A 22,728-nucleotide genomic window follows, 5' to 3' on the forward strand; every position below is an offset into this window, starting at 1 on the left:
ATATGTATTCAATACACTACACAGACCACTAGATAAATCATTTCGGCTAAGTGCAGAGACTGGGTAAAAGTAGGCGTGGTGTTTCACCCTAGAGCTTTATTCGAGGTAATGAACAGAGAAGGGCCTGTCATGTGATTTGCTTAACACATTCAAACACCCCAATTAGACTAGCACAGACTTTGAAAGCTGGCTCACTCAATTTGAACTCATATTCTTGAGAAATCAGCTACGATTATATCACGTTTAGGAAAGGGAGGCATGCACAGAAATTAAATTGTTCTTCAGTTTCGAATAACATTTTCATTTAAAACTCAGTCAGCAGAATTGTATCACTACTGTACAACATTGCCGGTTGATGATTGTATCGTATTTCTGGTCCGACAAGTTATATCAAAGTCATTTCTGTGGTTAAAGCAAAGACTGAAGATGAAGCGAGACATTTCACTCGCTGTTTAAATCTGGTTCATATAAATAAACTAAGCAGACCAGACCCAGCTGCTAATGCATAGGTGCCACCTTTTAAGCAGACAGGAACTGTGACAATTTTTTTCAATAGTAAACGGCCTGAGTGGGACATCTTAATTCATCCACCATTGTTGTAGCCTATCTATGCTTCTCTATCTATGGCCTCTCGTTGTTTCAGCATCCACGTCAGAAACTGGAGATGAGAAGAGGCGGGTTTACTGAATGGGGCAGTCCTTATCCGAAATGTTCATTCAAAACCAACTGAATTGAGAACTTCTCAGTGTCTGTCCACCAGCAGTTTACATAAAGGTTCCCATCTGTGAAATTGTCCGTAGCTGTTGAGAACAGAAAAATGGCCCCAATAACCATTAAACGCATTTTAATCAGTGAAAGTGTTGATCCTTGTTGTAAGAAGATCCTGCAAGAAAATGGAATCCAAGTTACGGAGAAGCAAAACATGAGTAAGGATGACTTGATTGCAGAGATCAAGGTATGGGTTTACATATTTTCCTAATTTTGCATCCATTACATTTTTGTTGCACGATTTCTATCTAAAATGTACAAAAACCATTTCACAGTTGGTATCTACTTTATAATACGGAAAAAGTATATCGCGTTTAGTCATTGGTTGAATAACCTCGTGTCTCTGAAGTAACACGCAACGATTTCTGCGTTTCAGAAAACAGTATATTTAAATCCGTTGCAGTTTAGATGATAAAAGCAAGGTCTTGCTTGTGCGTTCCTATCTGGTGTCGATCATTAGTACCGCCTTCTTGGGAATCTGATGCAACTGCGCCAGAGATTTACAGATTTCCCTCGTTTGGCCGATTTAAACACCAGGATCACATTTAGACCGGGGTTTTTAAAATCTTTTCTACCTAGTACTTTCAAAAGTTGGACTATACAACAATTACACCAGCCCAAAGGCTGCTAATCTGACACCATGTAATGCTCAAATCAATCATTTCAATGAGTTTGATGCATGCACAAATTACAACTGTAAGGTCATAAATAACTTCAAACTACTTCAATGAACAACAGACGATTGTCATGCAATGTCACTATGCAATTCATTTTGTCTGTTCATTCCCTCTCCAGGACTATGATGGCCTTGTCGTTAGATCTGCAACAAAGGTGACAGCTGATGTCATCAATGCTACTGGTAACCTCCAAATCATTGGAAGAGCTGGGACGGGCGTTGACAACGTGGATGTAGATGCTGCCACTAAAAAGGGCATCATTGTCATGAAGTAAGTGTAATTCAAAATAAATTATGAGTTTATGCATCAGTGTGTAGTTTCAATGCAGTTTTGTTTAAAATCAAATCACCACAGATCTGGCTTTTCCCTAAACAATAGACTATCGTGTACATTTATATATTTTTAGCACACCAAGTGGCAACACCATCAGTGCTGCAGAGCTGACATGTACCCTTTTGATGAGCCTCTCAAGGTAAGACACTACAACAGATGAAAACAGAATACCTCTGTATTTCATTGCACTATACAGAAAGTATCCTGACCCCTTGACTCCTTCCACATTTTGTTAAATTACAGCCTTATTCTAAAAATTTACCTTTTTTTCTTTCGACACACAATACCCCTAAATGACACCGAAAACAGGTTGACATTATTGCTAATGTATTAAAAATTAAAAACACCTTATTTACATAAGTATTCAGACCCTTTGCTATGAGACTTAATTGAGCTCAGGTGCATCGTGTTTCCATTGATAATCCTTGATGTTTCTTCAACTTGGTTGGAGTCCACCAGTGGTAAATTCAACTGATTGGACATGATTTGGAAAGTTACACACCTGTCCTAGATAAAGGTCCCACAGTTGACAGTATATGTCAGAGCAAAAACCAAACCATGAGGTCAAAGGAATTGTTTGAAGAGCTCCGAGACTTGATTGTGTCGTGGCACACATCTGGGTAAGGGTACCAAAAATTGTCTGCAGCATTGAAGGTGGCCAAGAAGAGTGGCCTCCATCATTCTTAAATGGAAGAGGTTTAGAATGACCAAGACTTCCTAGAGCTGGCTGCCTGGCCAAACTGAACAATTGGGGGAGAAGGGCCTTGGTCAGGGAGCTGACCAAGAACCCGATGATCACTCTGAGTGAGCTCCAGAGTTCCTCTGTGGAGATGGGAGAACCTTCCAGAAGGACAACCATCTCTGCAACACTCCACCAATCAGGCCTTTACGGTTGAGTGGCCAGACGGAAGGCACTCCTCAGAAGGCAAATGACAGCCCGCTTGGAATTTGCCAAAAGGCACCTGAAGACTCTGACCACAAGATTCTCTGATCTGATATAACCAAGATTGAACTATTTCTGCCTGAATGCCAAGCGTCTCATTTGGAGGAAACCTGGCACCATCCCTACGTTGAAGCACTGTGGTGGTTGCATCATGCTGTGGGGATGTGTTTCAGCGGCAGGGACTAGGAGACTAGTCCGGTTAGAGGGAAAGATGACCGGTGCAAAGTACAAAGTTCCTTGATGATAAACCTGCTCAGGACCTCAGACTGGGGGTGAAGGTTCACCTTCCAACAGGACAATGACCCTAAGCACACAGCCAAGACAACACAGGAGTGGCTTCAGGACAAGTCTCTGAATGAGCTTGAGTGGCCCAGCCAGAGCCCGGACTTGAACCTGATCTAACATCTCTGGAGAGACCTGAAAATGGCTGTGCTGCGACGCTCCTCATCCAACCTGACAGCTTGAGAGGATCTGCAGAGAGGAATGGGAGAAACTCTCCATATACAGGTGTGCCAAGCTTGTAGCGTCAAAACCAAGACTCGAGGCTGTAATAGCTGCCAAAGGTGCTTCAACAAAGTACTGCGTAAAGGGTCTGCATACTTATTTAAATTTGCTAACATTTCTAAAAACCTGTTTTTGCTTTGTCAATATGAAGTATTGTGTGTAGATTGAGGGATTATTTTGTTCTATCCATGTAAGAAAAGCTGTAATGTAACAATGTGGAATAAGTCAAGAGGTCTGTATACAGTGGGGCAAAAAAGTATTTAGTCAGCCACCAATTGTGAAAGTTATCCCACTTAAAAAGATGAGGCCTGTAATTTTCATCATAGGTACACTTCAACTATGACAGACCAAAATGAGAGAAAAAAATCCAGAAAATCACATTGTAGGATTTTTTAATGAATTCATTTGCAAATTATGGTGAAAAATAAGTATTTGGTCACCTGCAAACAAGCTAGATTTCTGGCTCTCACAGACCTGTAACTTCTTTAAGAGGCTCCTCTGTCCTCCACTCGTTACCTGTATTAATGGCACCTTTTTGAACTTAGTTATCAGTATAAAAGACACAATCTTTTCAAGAAGACATAATCTCCCTCGATCTGGGGCTCCACGCAAGATCTCACCCCATGGGGTCAAAATGATCACAAGAACAGTGAGAAAAAATCCCAGAACCACACGGGGGAACCTAGTGAATGTCCTGCAGAGAGCTGGGACCAAAGTAACAAAGCCTACCATCAGTAACACACTACGCCGCCAGGGACTCAAATCCTGCAGTGCCAGACGTGTCCCCCTGCTTCAGCCAGTACATGTCCAGGCCCGTCTGAAGTTTGCTAGAGAGCATTTGGATGATCCAGAAGAAGATTGGGAGAATGTCGTATGGTCAGATGAAACCAAAATAGAACTTTTTGGTAACTCAACTCGTCGTGTTTGGAGGACAAAGAATGCTGAGTTGCATCCAAAGAACACCATACCTACTGTGAAGCATGGGGGTGGAAACATCATGCTTTGGGGCTGTTTTTCTGCAAAGGGACCAGGACGACTGATCCGTGTAAAGGGAAGAATGAATGGGGCCATGTATCGTGATATTTTGAGTGAAAACCTCCTTCCATCAGCAAGGGCATTGAAGATGAAACGTGGCTGGGTCTTTCAGCATGACAATGATCCCAAACACACTGCCCGGGCAACGAAGGAGTGGCTTCGTAAGAAGCATTTCAAGGTCCTGGAGTGGCCTAGCCAGTCTCCAGATCTCAACCCCATAGAAAATCTTTGGAGGGAGTTGAAAGTCCGTGTTGCCCAGCAAGAGCCCCAAAAAATCACTGCTCTAGAGGAGATCTACATGGAGGAATGGGCCAAAATACCAGCAAGTGTGTGAACCTTGTGAAGACTTACAGAAAACGTTTGACCTCTGTCATTGCCAACAAAGGCTATATAACAAAGTATTGAGAAGCTTTTGTATTGACCAAATACTTATTTTCCACCTTAATTTGCAAATAAATTCATTAAAAATCCTACAATGTGATTTTCTGGATTTTTTTTTTCCTTCTCATTTTGTCTGTCATAGTTCACTATGATACATTACAGGCCTCATCTTTTTAAATGGGAGAACTTGCACAATTGGTGGCTGACTAAATACTTTTTTTGCCCCACTGTACTTTCCAAATACATTGTCCTTCTCATACATTTACAGAAAAATTTGATTAACTCCATTCAAAATCATTATCTTCCTAGACATGTGCCACAAGCAGCTATGTCCATGAAGGCAGGGAACTGGGATCGTAAAAAGGTTGAGTATTTTAGTTTCCCTCATTAGCAGTTTCAATTTGACACACAAAGCAATTACTGTCGCGTGGTCTACCCCAGTGTTCAGCCAGTCATCACTAATCAAATCTGATCTTTAAATCTGTGGAGTCTCACGCTCCTCAGGGACCTGGATCAAAGTTGTGTTAATGATTTCGCAGTTCATGGGTGCAGAGATGTATGGCAAAATACTTGGAATAGTTGGACTTGGAAGAATTGGAAAGGAAGTTGCCACCAGAATGCAGTCCTTTGGCATGAAGGTCAGTTCAAAATCCTGTGAAAAGTAAAAAGAATCTTTCAAAGCTGCCTACTGTAGTATTATCGTCTAACTGAATTTGCTTTCGACAGACCATTGGCTATGATCCAATCACTCCTCCTGAGGTGACTGCTACCTGGGGGGTGGATCAGATGTCCCTGGAACAGCTGTGGCCCCAGTGTGATTACATCACTGTCCACACGCCCCTCATGCCTTCTACAGCTGGTGAGTTTTACAGAAGTGTCATGGTTGTGGTACTGGAGGGTGAAAAGCGCTTTTCCACTTGAGGTAAAGTTGTTTCTCCTAGGACTACTGAACGACACCTCATTTGCTAAGTGCAAGAAAGGTGTCAAGGTCGTGAACTGTGCACGCGGGGGCATCATCGATGAGGATGCTCTCCTCAGAGCTTTGGAGTCTGGACAGTGTGGAGGGGCTGGCCTCGATGTTTTTGTTGAGGCAAGAATATCACATAACTTAAACCACCCAAACATTAAGTTCCATTTTGGTATTACTTGTCTACCCCTGTATTGACATTCACTAACATCATGGTATTCCATTCTTTCCCAGGAACCCCCAAAGAACCGTGCCCTGGTGAACCATCCCAATGTGATTAGCTGTCCTCATTTGGGTGCCAGTACAAAGGAGGCCCAGGCACGCTGTGGACAGGACATCGCTCTGCAGATTGTGGACATGGTGATGGGCAAGGGCTTGGTTGGAGCAGTGAGTATAAGGGCACAGGGTGAGACCCAGAGGCAGATGGTTCAAGTCTCTGATATTTAATATAATCTAAGGGGCAGGCAAGAGAACGGTCATGGACAGGTAAAAGATCATAACCAGGTCAGAGTCCAGGAGGTACAGAGTGGCAGGCAGGCTCAAGGTCAGGGTAGGCTATATGGTCAGGCAGGCGGGTTCAGAGTCAAGGCAGGCAAGGGTAAAAACCGGGAGGACTAGCAAAAGATAGAATCGAAAGAGCACTGAAAAACACGCTGCTTGACAAGATGAACGGGGAACACTGAAATATATACCAGGGACGGGTGACACCTGGAGTTGAGTGCAGACAATCACAAAGACTGGTGAAACCGATCAGGGCGTGACAGTGAGTTCTACACTTTTCTATTACGGTCAAGCAAATGCCTATTGGTGACCGATTCTAATGGGTTCTTTCTTTGATGGTTTCACTGTTGCAAGAGTTTTAAAAGAAGAACTGCTTTCAGACCTTGAAAACAATGTAACCCTCAAAGTATTCTGATGGTTTCATTGCAAGAATGTATATTCAATATTGAGTCATACTTGGCAACACAAATAGTTTTCCACATGAAGTGTTGTAAAACCGGTTGCCTTACTTGTGAAATTTCATAGGGGGAAAACAATGCAGCTCAATACAGTAGATCTTGATTATCTTAATGAAGCACAAACCACATTTGATTGGTCACATTACATGTGTGTGTGTGCAGGTGAATGCCCAGGTTTTGGCAAGCACATTCTCCCCTGGGTCTCACCAGTGGATCAAACTTGGAGAGGCCTTAGGAGTTGTGCTGAAATCATGCACCACCTCTAAACAGCCCTTCAGCCAAGTCCAAATCACAACTCAAGGTAAGCACTGCAAGGCATTGGACTGTCCTTATATTCTTCAATTGCTTAATTTTTTTTCTGAAATTGCTGAACAGGCTTGATAAATTGAAATTTTACGGGAAAGCCTGTCAACATTTCATAACCAGTCTTCTCAGATCAGTGATTGGAAGGGAAAGGAGACTTTGGATGCCATTCTGGCATACAGGTATTAGGGGCAGGTTGTGTTGTGCTCTGGTTTGTCTCCCCCTTGTGGTATAATCTTGTATATCAAACTGAACGTGGTTTCTTTTTTGTTATTGTCACAAACTAGGAGACTGCTTGAAAGGTTCCTCTGGTTACATGACTTCAGCAGTGATGGTTGGATTACTTACTGATGTTTCCAAGAGTTGCCCCAACCTGGTCAATTCACTGACCCTGGCCAAGGAATCTGGAATCAAGGTAAAATGGCCCGCATTGACACTTGGCTAAAGGTCATATTCTGTTAATAACTTGTGTAATAGAGTAATTTATTAATGTCTTGAGTAACAAGATTATTTATCAGATTGACTGTTTTTAAATCTCAGGTAACCAGAAATCACAGTGAGGGTCTGACTCAAGGTGCATGTGAGGTTGAGATCTCTGTCAACGGCTCCAGCTACAGAGCTACTGGTTCAGTCCAGGGAGGTGCACCAGTCTTGTTGGAGCTGAACCACAGCGTGTTCCGACAGCCTGTCTCTCTCACTGGCAACCTGCTGTTCTTAAAGGCCGCGGCTTCTCCTCAGCTCCTGCCCTCCGTAACCGGTAAGAAATTAATTTGACATTGTAACCTCACGATTGACTTATCGAGATCATAGGAGCTATAATCCCTCTATGCAGTACCAGGTATAGCCCTTTCTCGCTACTTGAATGATACACATTTTCAGTATGCAGTCTTAACCCATACGTTTTCTGCCTTTTCACATCAGGATGTGTTTACACTGAACTAGCACTTGACAGCAAGCTTCTCTCTAGCTGTAAATGGCAGATGACCAAAATAACTTCATTTATTTTAAACGGGCTCTCTCCCACTCTTTCCTCAGGTTTGCTGGCCACGGCAGGGGTGGAAATGGAGTCATTCAGTGCCCCTGCAGCTCGTAGTGGAGATCAGTGGTATTGTGTGGGGTTATCCTCTCTCTTGGGGGACCTTGGTGCTTTAAAACCTTTAGTGAAAGAAGCAGCACAGCTCTCTGTGTAAATGGCAGTGGGAGCATTGTTACAATGCTGAGGGACCAGTAGAGCATTCCAATGTCTAAAATTTGTATTAATCAAAATGGTTTCTTGGCGTTTTAACATTGCAATACTTGGTTTACAACACAAACGCGTAGAAGTTACTAAAAATGCACCTCTTTCTATTGTAGAGATGCTGGCTATATGTAATAAATAATCAAATTGTTACATTATTACACTGGTTTATATTTTGTTGTATTCTCTATTTGCCTGTTTTTGGTAAATGTTCTTAATGAAAACACACCAGGAGGAGGGTAGCTGAAATGGGGAAACAAAAAACTCCTCTCAACCTGCCAATAAACTCGAATGCATTTGCTGTGCATCCTTGGTTTCTATGGTGACTAGTCTATTACTAGTATTTGGTATTCCCTTGGGTGCAATATAGATAGTAGATGTTGTGTTAGACTACCAGCCTCTTAGTAATTTAGATTTTTTTTTAAACAACAACAAAAACATTTTAAACCGTGAAGGTTGAAGTCAAATTTCCATCCCATAGATGATTCTACGTTGTAGTGAGGTTGTAAACCACAATGGGTGTTAGTCAAGGTTTGACGTCGAGCTTGTTCATGGCACCACTACAATCTCGTGTTAGACTATGCAATCTAAATCCATATTCGGCTAAAACTGCCAATGGGAAGTGGTTCTTTGCAGTGGGGGGTAATCATCAATTACATTTAAATAGGCTGCCAACCATATCGTTTTTTTGGTTCACTTGTGGTATTGGAGTCTCCTTGTGCGCATCGATGCTGTGTCTAGCTAGGCTCATTCTGCATGGTAGGAGAATGCGTGTCCAGGAAATAACTGGAATGCTAATAATAAAGCTAAGCAGACGGCTTTAGTTTATCTGGGAAGCTGACTGGAGTAATATGGAGCAGGATACACAAGAAGAGCGGGAAGAGAATCTGACGGGTATGCTGCCACCGTCCTGAGCTAATTTAAGGTAACCCTCTGCGAGTCCTCGTCAGAGCGCTCAAACAAAAGCACTCCGAGCGCCGGTTTAGTCCAGAAAGTGCAATTATATGGTGGAAAGGTAAGCGTGAACGAGGGACTGTTGTGTTGAAGATTAATGATTGGAATCGAATGATTTAGGAATATGAAGTTGTGTGCTGCTGATTATGACATGATATACTTAATTTCCCGTCCTCGTAGCCTACTCATGCGTGGATAGATATAAATAGCCATAATGTTTTAGCCTATGTTTGTAATAGTGTGACTGTACAGATGAACGCCTATATATATATATATATATATATATATATATATATATATATATGCCTTTTAACCTTAATGCTGTAAGACTTTAGTTTTTTTCCCAAATGTTCTCAGGCTTGTTGAATTAATGGGACACCAGAAATAAACACCCCAGAGGAAAATAAAGCTATATTTATGACTTTTGCGGCAGCCGAATGAGCTATTGGATGCGCTTTAAGAATTCTACATAGGTGACATTCACACATATCACCCTACAATGGGCCACAGGACAAGTCTTTCACTGTCACAAGGCAGCTTTGTCAGCTCACCACTCTTATTTTTAAAGTCATGTTCACAGCTGACATGACCTCTTCAAACTGACTAGGATTGATTATGAACTTCTGAGTGCTTTGGTGAACTACATATACACTTCCAGGGTGAGCATCACTGAGACAAATGTACAGAGCCTGCTAGAGGCAGCAGACCTACAGTTAAACTCTGAAGACTGCTTGCTAGGACTTCCTTATACGCTTCCTGGATGTGGACAACTGCCTGGGAATGCACTCATTTGCAGTGCTGCACATCTGCCCTGAGTGGGAGGCACAAAGGGTAATATTCCTACAACAGAAGTTCTTAGAGGTGGACTACGACAAGCTGAGTTCAGTCAACGTATGGAACAAGAAAGTTCTCCTCGATGCTGTGGTCAAATGGCTCACCCATTTGTCCGTTTTACATGGTTGTCTGGGCAACTGATTCTCAGCCATTGACCTGTAAATAATGATTTAAGTTATTCTGCACATTCAAATAACATGAACAATATTTCACTGAGTACTAATGAAATCATTATTGCTTTGTTGTGTTCCGCTGTTCACTCTTCTTGACAAAAGGCTTCCTCTTTGAAAGGTGTAGGAAATGCCACTGCTTGTGTCGTAAATGGCACAATATTTGTGACCGGGGGCCACTGTGGAACCAGAAGAGGTAGCACCTATGAAAATATTCAGGCCTACAAGCCAGACATCAATGAGTGGATCATTGTCACAATAACTCCTCATCTAGGTATGACACATTTCAAAGGAAATGGACATATATTTTCATTTGTATGGAATATATTTAGTCAGGACATCTAAATCTGTCTTTATGCTTTCAGAGTATGGCCTGTGCTCTGTTTCTCTGAACAACAAGCTGTACTTGGGAGGACAGACTAGGATGACATCCAGAGAGAGATGTGTGGAGGCAGTTGTCAATGATGAAGGAGAGGATGGAGTGTGGTGCTGTAGTGATCAATGTCTACATCTATGTGACTAGGGGATATTCCTATTCAAAGGGTACGTATCTGCAGAGCATTGAGAAGTATGACCCTGAGCTGGACACCTGGGAGGTTGTGGGAAACCCCCCCCCAGCCCAGTAAGCACAGAGCTGCATTTGGATTTACAGTGTGTTGTGTCTTTGAATGTACTTTTACAACAAACCTCAACTAAATCCCATGGATGCAAGTCCTTTGTGCCATACTGATCATGTGTGACAGGTGCTAAGAATCTTTATACAAAAAGTTACATTATTTAGAGCATATTTATAACCATTTGGCCAAAAACAAATGTTCAGTGACAAATGACTGCTGCTGGTTTAATATTACAAAAATAGCACATCATTTTCAATCCACTACATTGAATGGCTTCTAACACTGGTTCTCATGCACTTTAACACTACAATTTGTGTACTTTTATACTGGTTAACCTGATAAAGCACTGATATGCACAAATGCACAGTTTTTAAACAAATCTCTACACTTGAAGCACAAATGTCACCAGGTGGGTATCAACCTTACATCTAAATCTTAGGGTTTGGGGTATGCACAAGTAATCCGTTTTCAAATGTGGAGACATCGGATTCTGAATGTAAAAAAAAAAAGATGAACTAAAACAACTGTTTTGTGGCTGATTGATGCGCTTCATGCACCCGATTTTACTTGATAAATGTAACGTCCATGGTGCACATAGATGCGGTGGTTGTATGTTCATTGATTTCGTAGAGTGTGATGTGTGAATTCTGCCTACTGTCCAAATATTTTCTAACAAATCAATTAACACGTGTAAATAAAAATACAATATTTACCAAAACCTTTGACAGTAAGGTACTTCCGCAGCAGTCAGGCGGCGCTGTAGCCCCGGCTGCAATGCAGAAAGCCATTTGTTTTGGCCCTCAATATTCTCCGTAGAACGTGCTTGCTTGCCAACTTGATTAAGTAGTGTGGTAGAAAGTCTTTTGAATAACCAGCATCTCTGCAGGTAGCAGGTCAATTTATCACAGTAAGTAAATCTGTTACAATTTAACAGCGGTAGATATTCATATACAATGCATTTTATTTGGTAAAGAACCGCCCTATCTTGTATGTTTGAGGCCTGTGGAGAAAATAAGCAGTTGATCGCTAGCAAGCTAACGAGTTAGCACAGTTCGTGTAGCCAGAGAGGAAGAGGCGAAGCGAGATCATTTACTCTGCCTAAAATCGGTCCACGAAAATAAGACAACGAATGACAATGAATGTCGAATTTGGTCAACAACAAATTTAATTGGTAATTTACTACGCGAGGCATATTTGATCAAATATAAGTTTCGTAATGGTTAGTTTGTTAATAATCCATTGATATAAGTGGTCGTACGTGGCATTTCGGCAACTTTGAAAAACGACTTTATATCGGAGGCGTGTGAACGGGCAGAACTATCTTCCCTCGTTGGCTAGAATGGACCCAACTGATATCGCCGCCTGCCTGCCTCCCATATTTGAGGACATGTATTTCCATTGTTAGAATTGTCACTCGACTATCTTGTCCATGTAAGATCATCTTTGATATAAGTACGCGTTGGCCTCACTGTAAACTGCATCATGGTGTAAACTGCCCTTTTATAGGTCATGTACTTGTTTGAATTGAGGCTGTTACTGTAACTACTAGTAAACGAAAATACTTCATATAGTATGGACATTATATAATGCTTGGTAGGTTGGGTAACATGACTGTATTTAGCCAGAGTGTGAACGTGGGTAACGCTTCGATCACACCGACAGAGTGTTTGCATTTTGGTACACCAGTATTACATTATTAATGTCCAATGAAATGCTGCGTTTGCTTTGCAGTGCGTTGGGCGTGGTGCGTATGTTGGATTTATCGAACGTATGCGTCAAACTATGCGTAGAGGGCTTGACAGAAATGGTAGCACAAGGTGAATGTTGAACTTTTGTTGCGTACATAACTGACTTGCCTAGTTAAATAACAAATACATATCCAGATGATGCTGCGTCCTATTTCTCGCAAAAAACTGCTGGTGTGTTCGGAGCTTAAGTAAAAGCTTTTCTCAATGCATATGTCTTGCGCATACATGTCCGTTGTGTAATTAGCTGACATGGCTAGTACTTGTATCTAAAGCATTTCCCATTTGGTTACTGTTGCTTATTGATTTGTCACATTTTGATCTAGTAATTGTCTGACTTGTTTTTTTTTTCAGACACATCATGGCAGAAAATCAAGCAATGTCTGAAATTGAGAAGAAGGTGGCGAGACAGATTGAGGTATATTGTCATAGCAAAATGTATTCTACTGTAGCTGTATAACCAAAGCTGGTGGTATTATAATGACAGCTAACCTGGATAATGCTGGACATCCCTGATTGACATGTTTTTCTTTATCTTCAAAGTACTACTTTGGTGATCACAACCTTCCAAGAGACAAGTTCCTCAAAGAACAGTTGCAACTCGATGATGGCTGGGTGACCCTGGAGACTATGCTGAAGTTTAACAGGTTTGTGCAATTTACTTTTATTTGTTCAATTGGAATTTGGGACTTAATTCAGCCTACATTGTTTTTATTTTGTTTTTTTAGATTAGTTGCTTGCTATAACATGATTCCTAACTCTCCCCTCTATTTTCAGACTGAAATGTTTGACAACCGATCCCAACGTAATTGTTGAGTCTCTGAACAAATCCAAGACTGGCCTTTTGGAAATGAGTGAGGATAAAACAAAAATCAGGAGAATTTCAAGCAAGCCTTTACCAGAACTGAATGACGAGTACAAAGATGCCCTCAAACACAAATCTGTGTACATTGTAAGTTGGGTTTTCCAATATTTGAGATGCCACTGATTTGAGATCTTACAGCTGTTTTGGAGCTCTGTGTCAAACATGTTCTATGATCTCCCAGAAAGGTTTTCCATTGGAGACAACGCTTGATGAAATTGATGGGTGGCTGAAAGGGAAAGGCGTCATAGAAAACATTCAGATGAGACGAAACTTGCAAAAGAAGTTCAAGGTAATGTGGCAGGAGATGTTTTTTTTTCCCCCAGTTAAGATTGAAATGTTTAATAAAAACACACAGCATCTCCATCCATTTTCAGGGCTCCGTATTCCTGACTTTCGACACTGAAGAAGTATCAAAGCAGTTCCTTGGACGCACAGACACCAAATCATTCAAAGAAAATGAAATGATAGTACTGTCAAGGTATGTGGAGGCTTAGCTACCATTGCCACGTCTCTAAGATGACCTATTGATACTGGTGAAAAAATGTATATGAACTCTGCTCTTGTTTTCAGAGAGGACTACCATGCAAAGAAAGCAGAGGATAGAAAACAGTTCAAAGCGGAGGCAAAGGCTAAAGCTAAACAGTGAGCACATTACTGACACTTAATAATGTTATTTTTGTCTTATGGTAAAGTAAATTGTGCAAAATTAACTTTTATAGAGACAAGGATGAAAAACAAAAACATGCAGAGGAAGAGGAAATGGTAAGATCTATGGAAGTGCTATACTAAATCATTGTATGTTTTGAAGGGGGTCGTCTTCATTTGGACTAAACATTTTGAAACTGGCGTCTGTTCTTATTGGGCTAGTTTGTGTAGTACCCCCTCCAATTCAAGATTATTTTTCTCCTGTTTGTTCCTATTGAACAGGACCCTTCTGTATTGTTTTTCTTCCCAAATCAGGGAGGTTTAAAGTTGCTCACTAGTGGTGCTCTGCTTTATTTTGCATTGTAGAAATCTCTGGACGAGCAGACCGGATGCCTGCTGAAGTTCTCAGGCAATCTTGACAGTGTTTCAAGAGAGGACTTTCACGAGGTTTTCTCAGGTCATGGTCAAATCAAATGGATTGATTTCATCAGGGGTGCCAAAGAGGCAAGAATTGCAATGTAATAAACTATTTGAACCACCCTTCAATTACACAAATTAAGTTGGCATAGGAAATAATGATCAATTATTATTTTAAAGGGTACCATCCTCTTCAGAGTGAGTGCTAAGGAAGCTTTTGATAAGGCCAAAGAAGCGAATGGAGGAAACTTGAAAATTAAAGACAAAGATGTTACTTGGGAGGTGGTGGAGGGAGATGCTGAGAGGGAAACTCTGAAAAAGATCATTGAAGATCAACAGGAATCTCTCAACAAACAAAGAGGCAGAGGTAACTGATTTCAGGGGGGGGGGGGGGGGGGTGATATTTCCTGTCTGATCTGATGGAACATTTCCTTTCGCTCTTTACAGGTGGCCGAAAATCAGGTGGGAGAGGGGGGCGAGGAGGACGAAGGGACAGGGGTGGACGTGATGGCAAATCACACTACCAAGGCAGAAAGACCAAATTTGATGATGGCGATAATGATGACGGTAAGAGCAGTTATGTTAGGATTCTGGTGAGACAAATGTCTCTACCAATCTTCAATGAGAAAAGAAACATTGAAACAATTGAGTATGTAATATTTTCCTTTTAACTTCCATTTCTCCAATAGCACCTCCTAGTCCAAAGAAGCGAGCGCTGGCAGGAGCGGACAAAGACGCTGATGCTCCAGCTGCAAAGGTTGCCAAAACTCCGAATGGTTCTTAGAAATGATATCTACTGCACATCTCAATGAAATATTGTATTTGAAAAGAAACTGAAAACATAGAACAACTTTATTCCATTCCAGTGGAGGCTTCAAGAGAACTGTAGACAGTTCACCTTGATGTCAACCTAGAAAACAATTAGTAATTCAAATGGAAACGGTAAATTTCTACCCTGAACATAATTTTTTTTATTTTTATGGGTTTGTCTTATTTAATATGGATTTCATTTGTTGACTGCGTCTGAACATAATTTCATTTCAACGGGAGTGTATTATGCTTGTTCGTCACCTCCGTACGAAGACGTGCATGTCAATAGAAAGTTGTTAATCAGTGCCATTAAATTTTTCCTCAATTATTTTAATCGTGTATACTGTTCAATCCTAAAGCCCAGATCTAGGTTCTTCCTAATTTACTTTTGTGAATAGCCAATAAAATGTGATTTTTAAATTGACAGACTTTTGTTAACATTGCCCCTTAACAATGTAGATTTTTGTGGAACTTGTAGGACGCTGGCAAGTCACATCTTAGCTCTGTCAAGGAGAGAAACACGGGCAGGATCGATTTGTATACTTGTTCGGCATTTGTTACCTGCTATTCCAAGTTATACTCTTTTGTCACTTGCTTTCTTCTGTATGTGCTGAAATTCTGCAAAAAGAGAAATTGGACAACCACTTATGACAGAAGTTGATGGAGTACTACACCACAATTGAGTGTTCTGACAACTTGCATCTTGTGTTGATGTTTTGTGACAGGAATATACTGCTGTCATTACCATAGTTAAAGCGGTCCTCAAACTGCATGTCCAAACCTTTTTTTTTAAGAATGCGATGAAGTTTTCTCAACTTTTTATATTTGAAGTGAGAACTTGCCTTGGTTGTGTTTGGTACCAAACGGGGGATTCATTATCACGGTGTCATATTCCTTGGCATATCCATGGGCTCTCAGGAAACGCATGTTACACTGGATCAGGTCTTAGAATATCTCCAGTGTATCGTCAAACCCAACAAACAAACTAAGAACAAGGCAAGTGGTTAGATAAAAACTGAAAAGTTATAGTGGAGTATTATTTTCTTACCCTGCATCAAGCATTGCTGCACCAATGTTAAGAACTCCGCATCCCAAATCTGCAACCAATTTGCCTTTGTCATGTGTTGTGGATTGTTTAAAGCATATTTTATTTAACCAGACTATTCAGTTAAGTAGAAACTCTTATTTACAACGACGGCCTGGAAAAAGGCCTCCTGCGAGGAGTCTGAATGAAGAGATTGAGAACTGCCCAGTTTGTGTGTTGCAGCATGTGGGAGATGCTCATGTCTCACATCTCATGTGGGAGATGTCCAGTCGCTAGCTGCAGCAAACTGAAATTAGTGACCCATGGATGTGTGTGTGTGTGTTTTGGGTACATTTAACATAATGTGACTGGCAGAACGGGTGTACATGCTTAAAGGAGAAATGTAAATTACTTTAAAGTTAGATTGGAATTTTGTTGGAATTGAAATTGCTTTGTCTAAGAATTGGAATGCCAACAAATTGGGAAGAGCCAGTAGCGGAGGTTTTGGCAGATCTAAATGGAATGCCGATATGGATGCCTCTGAAGTTGACGTTACAGCTTGGCTAATGGGAAAATGCTGCCATACAGTGGATTCGGAAAGTATTTAATGTCCAATCATTCCTATGGAGGACTGCTTTTCTGAGGAGTGCCAATATGACCAACCGGTGGCTTCAAAGCCTGTCGTTGGCCAATACATAGCATCAGCAATCCAGGGTTTATATATAAATATAGATGTAAAAATGGGTTAAAATGCCATCTCATGTGGGAGATGTATGTAGATTCATGGTGCTTTCAATACAACTGGTGCTGCGTTCAAAACAACTGGGAACTCTGAAAAATATGAGGTGAAATCATGACAGGTCTGAAATGGGAGCTTTATAGAGGCCCGAGTTGGATGACCATTCAAATAAAAATTACCCAGTCGGAGCTCGTTGTTTTGAACGCACTGGATTTGGAAGCAGGATATTTGCCCAGTTCAGCATGAGAATGAGAAAAAACGAGTCGGAGCTCTAGAAATATGTCAGAGTTTCCGACTTGGAATTCCAAGTCTGAGCTCCCCCCCTCTTAAAATTTAAACCTGCATATTTAGTTAAAAGAAATTCATGTTAGCAGGCAATATTAACTAGGGAAATTGTGTCACTTCTCTTGCGTTCATTGCACGCAGAGTCAGGGTATATGCAACAGTTTGGGCCGCCTGGCTCATTGTGAACTAATTTGCCAGAATTTTACATAATTATGACATAACATTGAAGGTTGTGCAATGTAACAGCAATATTTAGACTTAGGGTTGCAACCCGTTCGATAAAATACAGAACGGTTCCGTATTTCACTGAAAGAAGAAACGTTTTGTTTACGAAATGATAGTTTCCGGATTTGACCATATTAATGACCAAAGGCTTGTATTTCTGTGTTTATTTTTTTATAATTAAGTCTATGATTTGATATTTGATAGCGCAGGCTGACTGAGTGGTGGTAGGCAGCAGCAGGCTCGTAAGCATTCATTCAAACTTTACTGCGTTTCCAGCAGCTCTTAGCAATGCTTGAATCACAGCGCTGTTTATGACTTCAAGCCTATCAACACCTGAGATTAGACTGGTAATACTAAAGTGCCTATTAGAAAATCTAATAGTCAAAGGTATATGAAATACAAATGGTATAGCGAGAAATAGTCGACACCTCATAACTCTTACAACTTCTTAACTGGGAATATTGAACAACCAGCTTTCATATATATATTAAGTCAGTTAAGAACTAATTCTTATTTTCAATGACAGCCTAGGAACAGGGGGTTAACTGTTGTTCTGCCCTGAACAAGGCAGATGTTTTACCTTGTCAGCTCGGGGATTCAATCTTGTAACCTTTCAGTTACTAGTCCAACGCTCCAACCACCAGGCTACCTGCCACCCCATATGTTCTGAGCAATGAACTTAATCATTAGCTTTTTTACATGGCACATATTGCACTTTTACTTTCTTCTCCAACACTGTGTTTTTGCATTATTTAAACCAAATTGAACATGTTTCATTATTTATTTGAGACCAAATAGTTCATTGTTCATTCAGTATTGTTGTAATTGTCATTATTACAAATATAATATATATACAGTGGGGCAAAAAAGTATTTAGTCAGCCACCAATTGTGCAAGTTCTCCCACTTAAAAAGATGAGGCCTGTCATTTTCATCATAGGTACATTTCTTCTCATTACAAAATGAGAAGAAAAAAATCCAGAAAATCACATTGTAGGATTTTTAATGAATTTATTTGCAAATTATGGTGGAAAATAAGTATTCTCTCATCTTTTTAAGTGGGAGAACTTGCACAATTGATGGCTGACTAAATACTTTTTTGCCCCACTGTATATATAATATATATATAATCAGTTCTTGAATGTAGTGAACGATCTCTATTACTCCATGTGTATTGTTTCTCTCCAGGGGTTTTAACTCTCCATATGTCAATTAAGTCCAGGCTTTGGCAGAAGTTCACCAACTTGTTCACACCAATGTTAGGCCTATGGGGCAATCTATCAGTCTGATTAGAATAAACCATATTAAAATCTCCACCAACTATAATCTGACTGGATGGATATTTTCTCAGAAGACTTAAGAATTTCCTCTAGAAGTAAGTTATTTTGAGGACTAGAACAGTATACATTAAAAAACACAATCTGTCCATGTGGTTGATGACCACTACTAGCCAATGACCATTGGTGTCCACTTGAGTAAACAAAAATGTCCCTTTGAAATTGTGTGCTAAAATTGCAACCCCAGCTCAATGATTAGTCCCGTGGGCCCAAAAAATGTCACTGCCCCACTGATTAAAAAAAGTCCTCTTTGCATGAATGTGTTTCTTGAACGAATACAAGATATGCGTTGCAGTCCTTACAAAACAAAAACAAAAAGTCACTCTCTTCAACAGGTTTCGTATCCCCCTGGCATTGATTGACAAACGTCAAGTCCATATAAACAGAATAGAAAGAAAAATCCTATGCAATTTCGCACATTTTTTTCTACTGAGCCTTGTTCCCTATTGTGTTTACTATAAACCACGTTTTGTTACATTTAAGTACATTTGAGCGGGGTTAAGGTTACTCGGAACAAGCTAAAATCTCGTCTGCACTCGGTAGCTGCTGCCTGTAAATGGAATCCCATGGGTTTTATTTTATACCTTCTGTTGACCAAGTTTGAGCTAGGCTTTTAGCAACAAAAGCTGCAACTCATAGCACACCCATCGTCAGAGCTACGGGGAGCATGTACAGAGACAGAGTAACACTTCCGCATTAGTGGGGTCTCAATGAAAACAATCCGAAGTGAAACGGACGCTACGAAAAACTACCACTATGAACATCGAGTTTTTGCAATACAAAATATGCATGACATTTTCGTATTCTATACTTAGTCCACTAGTTACTGCCACCATAAAGAGTGTATTGTTATTGGAAGCACTGGAATCTTCTCTTGTAGGATTACTGTAATCGTGGGTTCTGACATTGTCACGGTTAATCAGCTGCATACGGGACAGCAGTAGCCGAGACTACGACACAGTTAGTCACTTGCCAAACTTGGTGCTGATTGGCAATGAAGTCGCAAGCCAATGTGGTTGATTGACTCCTGTGGAACCAACTGAACACTATAGGACGCTGAAAACAACTCAACACAATGGTATTATCGAAATGTATCGCGAGAAATCACGAGAACGTACCAACAAGACAACAAAAATAAATTTGTGGAAAACAAGCAGTGAATTATGGCGGCGTCGCTGGTACGCCGGGACAAGAAATCTACTGCTGCCCATTTAAAGGCAGATCTCAATTGGACTGATAACAGCTCTGGTGTCCGACAACTTCAAGAGCTACTTGATTCTGTTCTTAATCCAGAAAAGCCAGCGGCAGACACAGAAGCCCTTGACTGGTGTAAATGTCTAATAGCAGGAGGAGAAGGTTTCGAAGAGTTCTGCAAAACGGTCCGGTCCTATGACAACGCTACTTTATGTGGCTTGGTTTGGACAGCCAATTTTGTGGCATACCGTTGTCGGACCTGTGGCATATCTCCTTGCATGTCACTTTGTGCAGAATGTTTTAATAACGGCGATCACACAGGGCATGATTTCAACATGTTCAGGAGCCAGGCTGGTGGGGCCTGTGACTGTGGAGACAGTAATGTCATGCGAGAGACTGGGTAAGTCTTTAGGAGCGTTAGCTGGCTGATAGCTAACTGGATTGTAAGTAACCATTTCTAATTAATTGACGAGGCTTAATACGTGGCATTATTTCACTGCAACTGACATTACCCCCCCCTCCACATTTTTAATAATGTGGTAAGGTGAGCCAGCTACGTTGGCTAACTAGCTAGGCTGTTAATGATGATGGCTAGCTTGCGGGCTAACGGCTAGTTAGCAAAGTTCTACGTGGGAGTGTCAATTTGTAAAATATGTAACAGTGCGGGTTTGAAAGGTCCCTGTCTTTTTATAATTGTACTGACATGTATGTGGCGGTAGGGTACGGCAGGGTAGCCTAGTGGTTAGAGCGTTGGACTAGTAACAGAAAGGTTGCAAGTTCAAATCCCCGAGCTGACAAGGTACAAATCTGTCGTTCTGCCCCCGAACAGGCACTTAACCCACTGTTCCTAGGCCGTCATTGAAATTAAGAATTTGTTCTTAACTGACTTGCCTAGTTAAATAAAGGTTAATAAAATAAATAAAAAATGTCACTGAGCATGCCATTGTTGCACTTGATAAAGCATTCACTATTAGATTTAGCTACACAACCTAAGAAAAAGTGCTGTCTTTATGGGGCACTAGTTATAGTAATTTGGCTAACTAACAGAACGTCAGAGGATCGACCCAGCAATCTTGTCAAGTGCACACCGCTTTGATCAATCGCTCTGAACCAGACAGCTGTTTTTCCTGTTGTAGATAACTCCCGCAGTGACATTTTATATTCCTGTAATGTAAATACTGTACTATTGAACTTAACTGATAGAATGGTTCTAGAATAATGACTCATTTTCCAAGCAGAATAATTTAATCACTTCATGTGACATGTCATTTCTTCTTTGATCCTTACTCTCCAACATTTCTGAGTTTACTTTTCTGCTGTTATTTTGTTTGATGGCATAACAGTTTGTTCAAGGCAGCCAGATATACTAGTAGCCTATATTATTCACATTTTGCACTTTCAAAGGAAGATAAAATATACTGTTAGTGTTCATTAGATGGGTTGCTGAGTAATTGTTCCCAAATACTTACATTTATTTTGGGTACTTCTAAAATCAAGATATGTGTGGTGTTCTTTCTCAGATTTTGCAATCGGCATCGGTTAAGAACCGGGGAGAATGTCCCCTCAGTCCCCAAAGACTTACTACTGATGTCAGAGATGGTCCTACCTCGCTTCATCATCTGTGTCATACAGTACCTAAGGGATGGATACACTGAACCAGGTGAGAAAAACAGCACGTCTCTGTCTACAGAATACTCTATTTTTTTTTTTTTTAACTAGGCAAGAAATCGTGTTCTTTTACAACTTTATCTTATGTAGGTAATTCTGCTTGTTTTCATGAGCCTATCTGACACACTTCATAACTTTTATCTTATCTTGCACTCAGACACATCAACTGAGAGGGACCTACAGAAGGTCTTACAGCAGCTGGAACCCCAGATCTCCTTCTTAGAAGAACTTACGAAGATGGGTGGGGCAATGAGAACTGTACTGACAAAGATCCTAACAAATCAGCAAATATTCAAGGACCTGAGCATGGGTAAATATGTCTGTTTCCACTCTCTCATTCAGCCTTTGGTTGAATGTTATTCTGACCATGTGTGGGGAAAATTATCAAAAGGATAGTTACTCAGTAATGCAGAGCTCTATGCTGAAGTTGGGCTACTAATGCTTTAATACTTCACATATGGCATTGGTGTGATGCCAATGAATGTCTAATTAGTTTAATAAATATGCCATGTGTAAATATGCCCTGTAGGTCAAGAGGAGAATGTATATGCAAAAAAGAACTACGAGAAGTACCTGTCAGCGCTGAAGAACTCAGGCCTGGTGTCTGTGGAGGAGAAGGCCCAGTCTGGGGCTGCAGAGCCAACTCGCGGGGCTGAGGCAGGGGCTGGCGCAGGGGCGCTGGGTTTACTGGGTAAGACCTCATCCCCTCTTTAGGAGTTGGAGCTCAAAATAAGTCAAAAATAACATTTTATTTATTTATTATGGAAACCTAATGTAAGTAATGTTTCTCAATAACTCATTAAACAAGGGAATAATCAGCTAATAGCTGCTTTCTGCCTCTGCTCTGTTTTCCTTAGGAGCTGAAGCACCAGCCAGCCCTGATGAGTCCAATAAAGAGGTATGTGAATACGGTATCAGAATAGTTAAGTCTCGCTTCTCAGTATTGAAATATAGATAGTTGTTATATTACTTCCTATTGTCTTTTTAAAGGAGGATCAAGATGGGGGGCAATCGGTTGGACAGAGAAAGAGAGTTAAACTTAGTAGCACTGCCAAAGGTAATTCACATATAATGTTATGCAGGTTATGTAATG

At 40.8% G+C, this 22,728-nt stretch overlaps 3 protein-coding genes and 1 pseudogene across 9 annotated transcripts in view; all 4 read left to right on the top strand.

Moving 5' to 3' along the window:
- The first annotated feature begins 15 nt into the window (after positions 1–15).
- On the top strand, positions 16–8,265 carry LOC115108825 (D-3-phosphoglycerate dehydrogenase-like). 2 transcript variants are annotated; one of them, XM_029633403.2, is made up of 12 exons: positions 16–955; positions 1,564–1,715; positions 1,852–1,917; positions 4,951–5,005; positions 5,181–5,279; positions 5,368–5,500; positions 5,583–5,731; positions 5,843–5,995; positions 6,730–6,868; positions 7,158–7,285; positions 7,411–7,627; positions 7,906–8,265. In XM_029633403.2, the coding sequence occupies exons 1-12, from the start codon at positions 818–820 to the stop codon at positions 8,058–8,060; spliced, it is 1,584 nt and encodes a 527-aa protein (XP_029489263.1). In that variant the 5' UTR covers positions 16–817; the 3' UTR covers positions 8,061–8,265. The 2 variants fall into 2 exon arrangements, with proteins under 2 accessions (XP_029489263.1, XP_029489264.1); XM_029633404.2 differs by lacking the exon at positions 16–955 and adding an exon at positions 1,003–1,464.
- Positions 8,266–8,622: 357 nt separating this feature from the next.
- LOC135563021 (kelch-like protein 23) lies at positions 8,623–11,383 on the top strand (annotated as a pseudogene).
- Positions 11,384–11,489: 106 nt separating this feature from the next.
- Positions 11,490–15,588, top strand: LOC115108848 (lupus La protein homolog B). Of its 2 annotated transcripts, none has more exons than XM_029633420.2 (12): positions 11,490–11,589; positions 12,782–12,845; positions 12,971–13,074; positions 13,205–13,379; positions 13,474–13,581; positions 13,667–13,770; positions 13,863–13,934; positions 14,012–14,054; positions 14,304–14,441; positions 14,535–14,721; positions 14,802–14,921; positions 15,044–15,588. In XM_029633420.2, the coding sequence occupies exons 2-12, from the start codon at positions 12,789–12,791 to the stop codon at positions 15,136–15,138; spliced, it is 1,203 nt and encodes a 400-aa protein (XP_029489280.1). In that variant the 5' UTR covers positions 11,490–11,589; positions 12,782–12,788; the 3' UTR covers positions 15,139–15,588. The 2 variants fall into 2 exon arrangements, with proteins under 2 accessions (XP_029489280.1, XP_029489272.2); XM_029633412.2 differs by lacking the exon at positions 11,490–11,589 and adding an exon at positions 12,450–12,499.
- Positions 15,589–19,485: 3,897 nt separating this feature from the next.
- The window catches only part of ubr3 (ubiquitin protein ligase E3 component n-recognin 3), a 46,615-nt gene continuing 43,372 nt past the window's right edge, over positions 19,486–22,728 (top strand). For 3 of the 5 annotated variants that reach the window (XM_029633447.2, XM_029633453.2, XM_029633459.2), the window contains exons 1-6: positions 19,501–20,367; positions 21,488–21,627; positions 21,793–21,945; positions 22,165–22,326; positions 22,493–22,533; positions 22,626–22,692. In XM_029633447.2, the coding sequence (XP_029489307.2) occupies positions 19,937–20,367; positions 21,488–21,627; positions 21,793–21,945; positions 22,165–22,326; positions 22,493–22,533; positions 22,626–22,692 (994 nt within the window). In that variant the 5' untranslated portion in view covers positions 19,501–19,936. Of the gene's footprint in view, positions 20,368–21,487; positions 21,628–21,792; positions 21,946–22,164; positions 22,327–22,492; positions 22,534–22,625; positions 22,693–22,728 lie in introns of all 5 variants that reach the window. The other 2 variants (XM_029633470.2, XM_029633466.2) reach the window with 2 other exon arrangements.

Source organism: Oncorhynchus nerka, linkage group LG3 (genome assembly GCF_034236695.1).
Source record: "Oncorhynchus nerka isolate Pitt River linkage group LG3, Oner_Uvic_2.0, whole genome shotgun sequence".
Lineage (NCBI taxonomy): Eukaryota > Metazoa > Chordata > Actinopteri > Salmoniformes > Salmonidae > Oncorhynchus > Oncorhynchus nerka.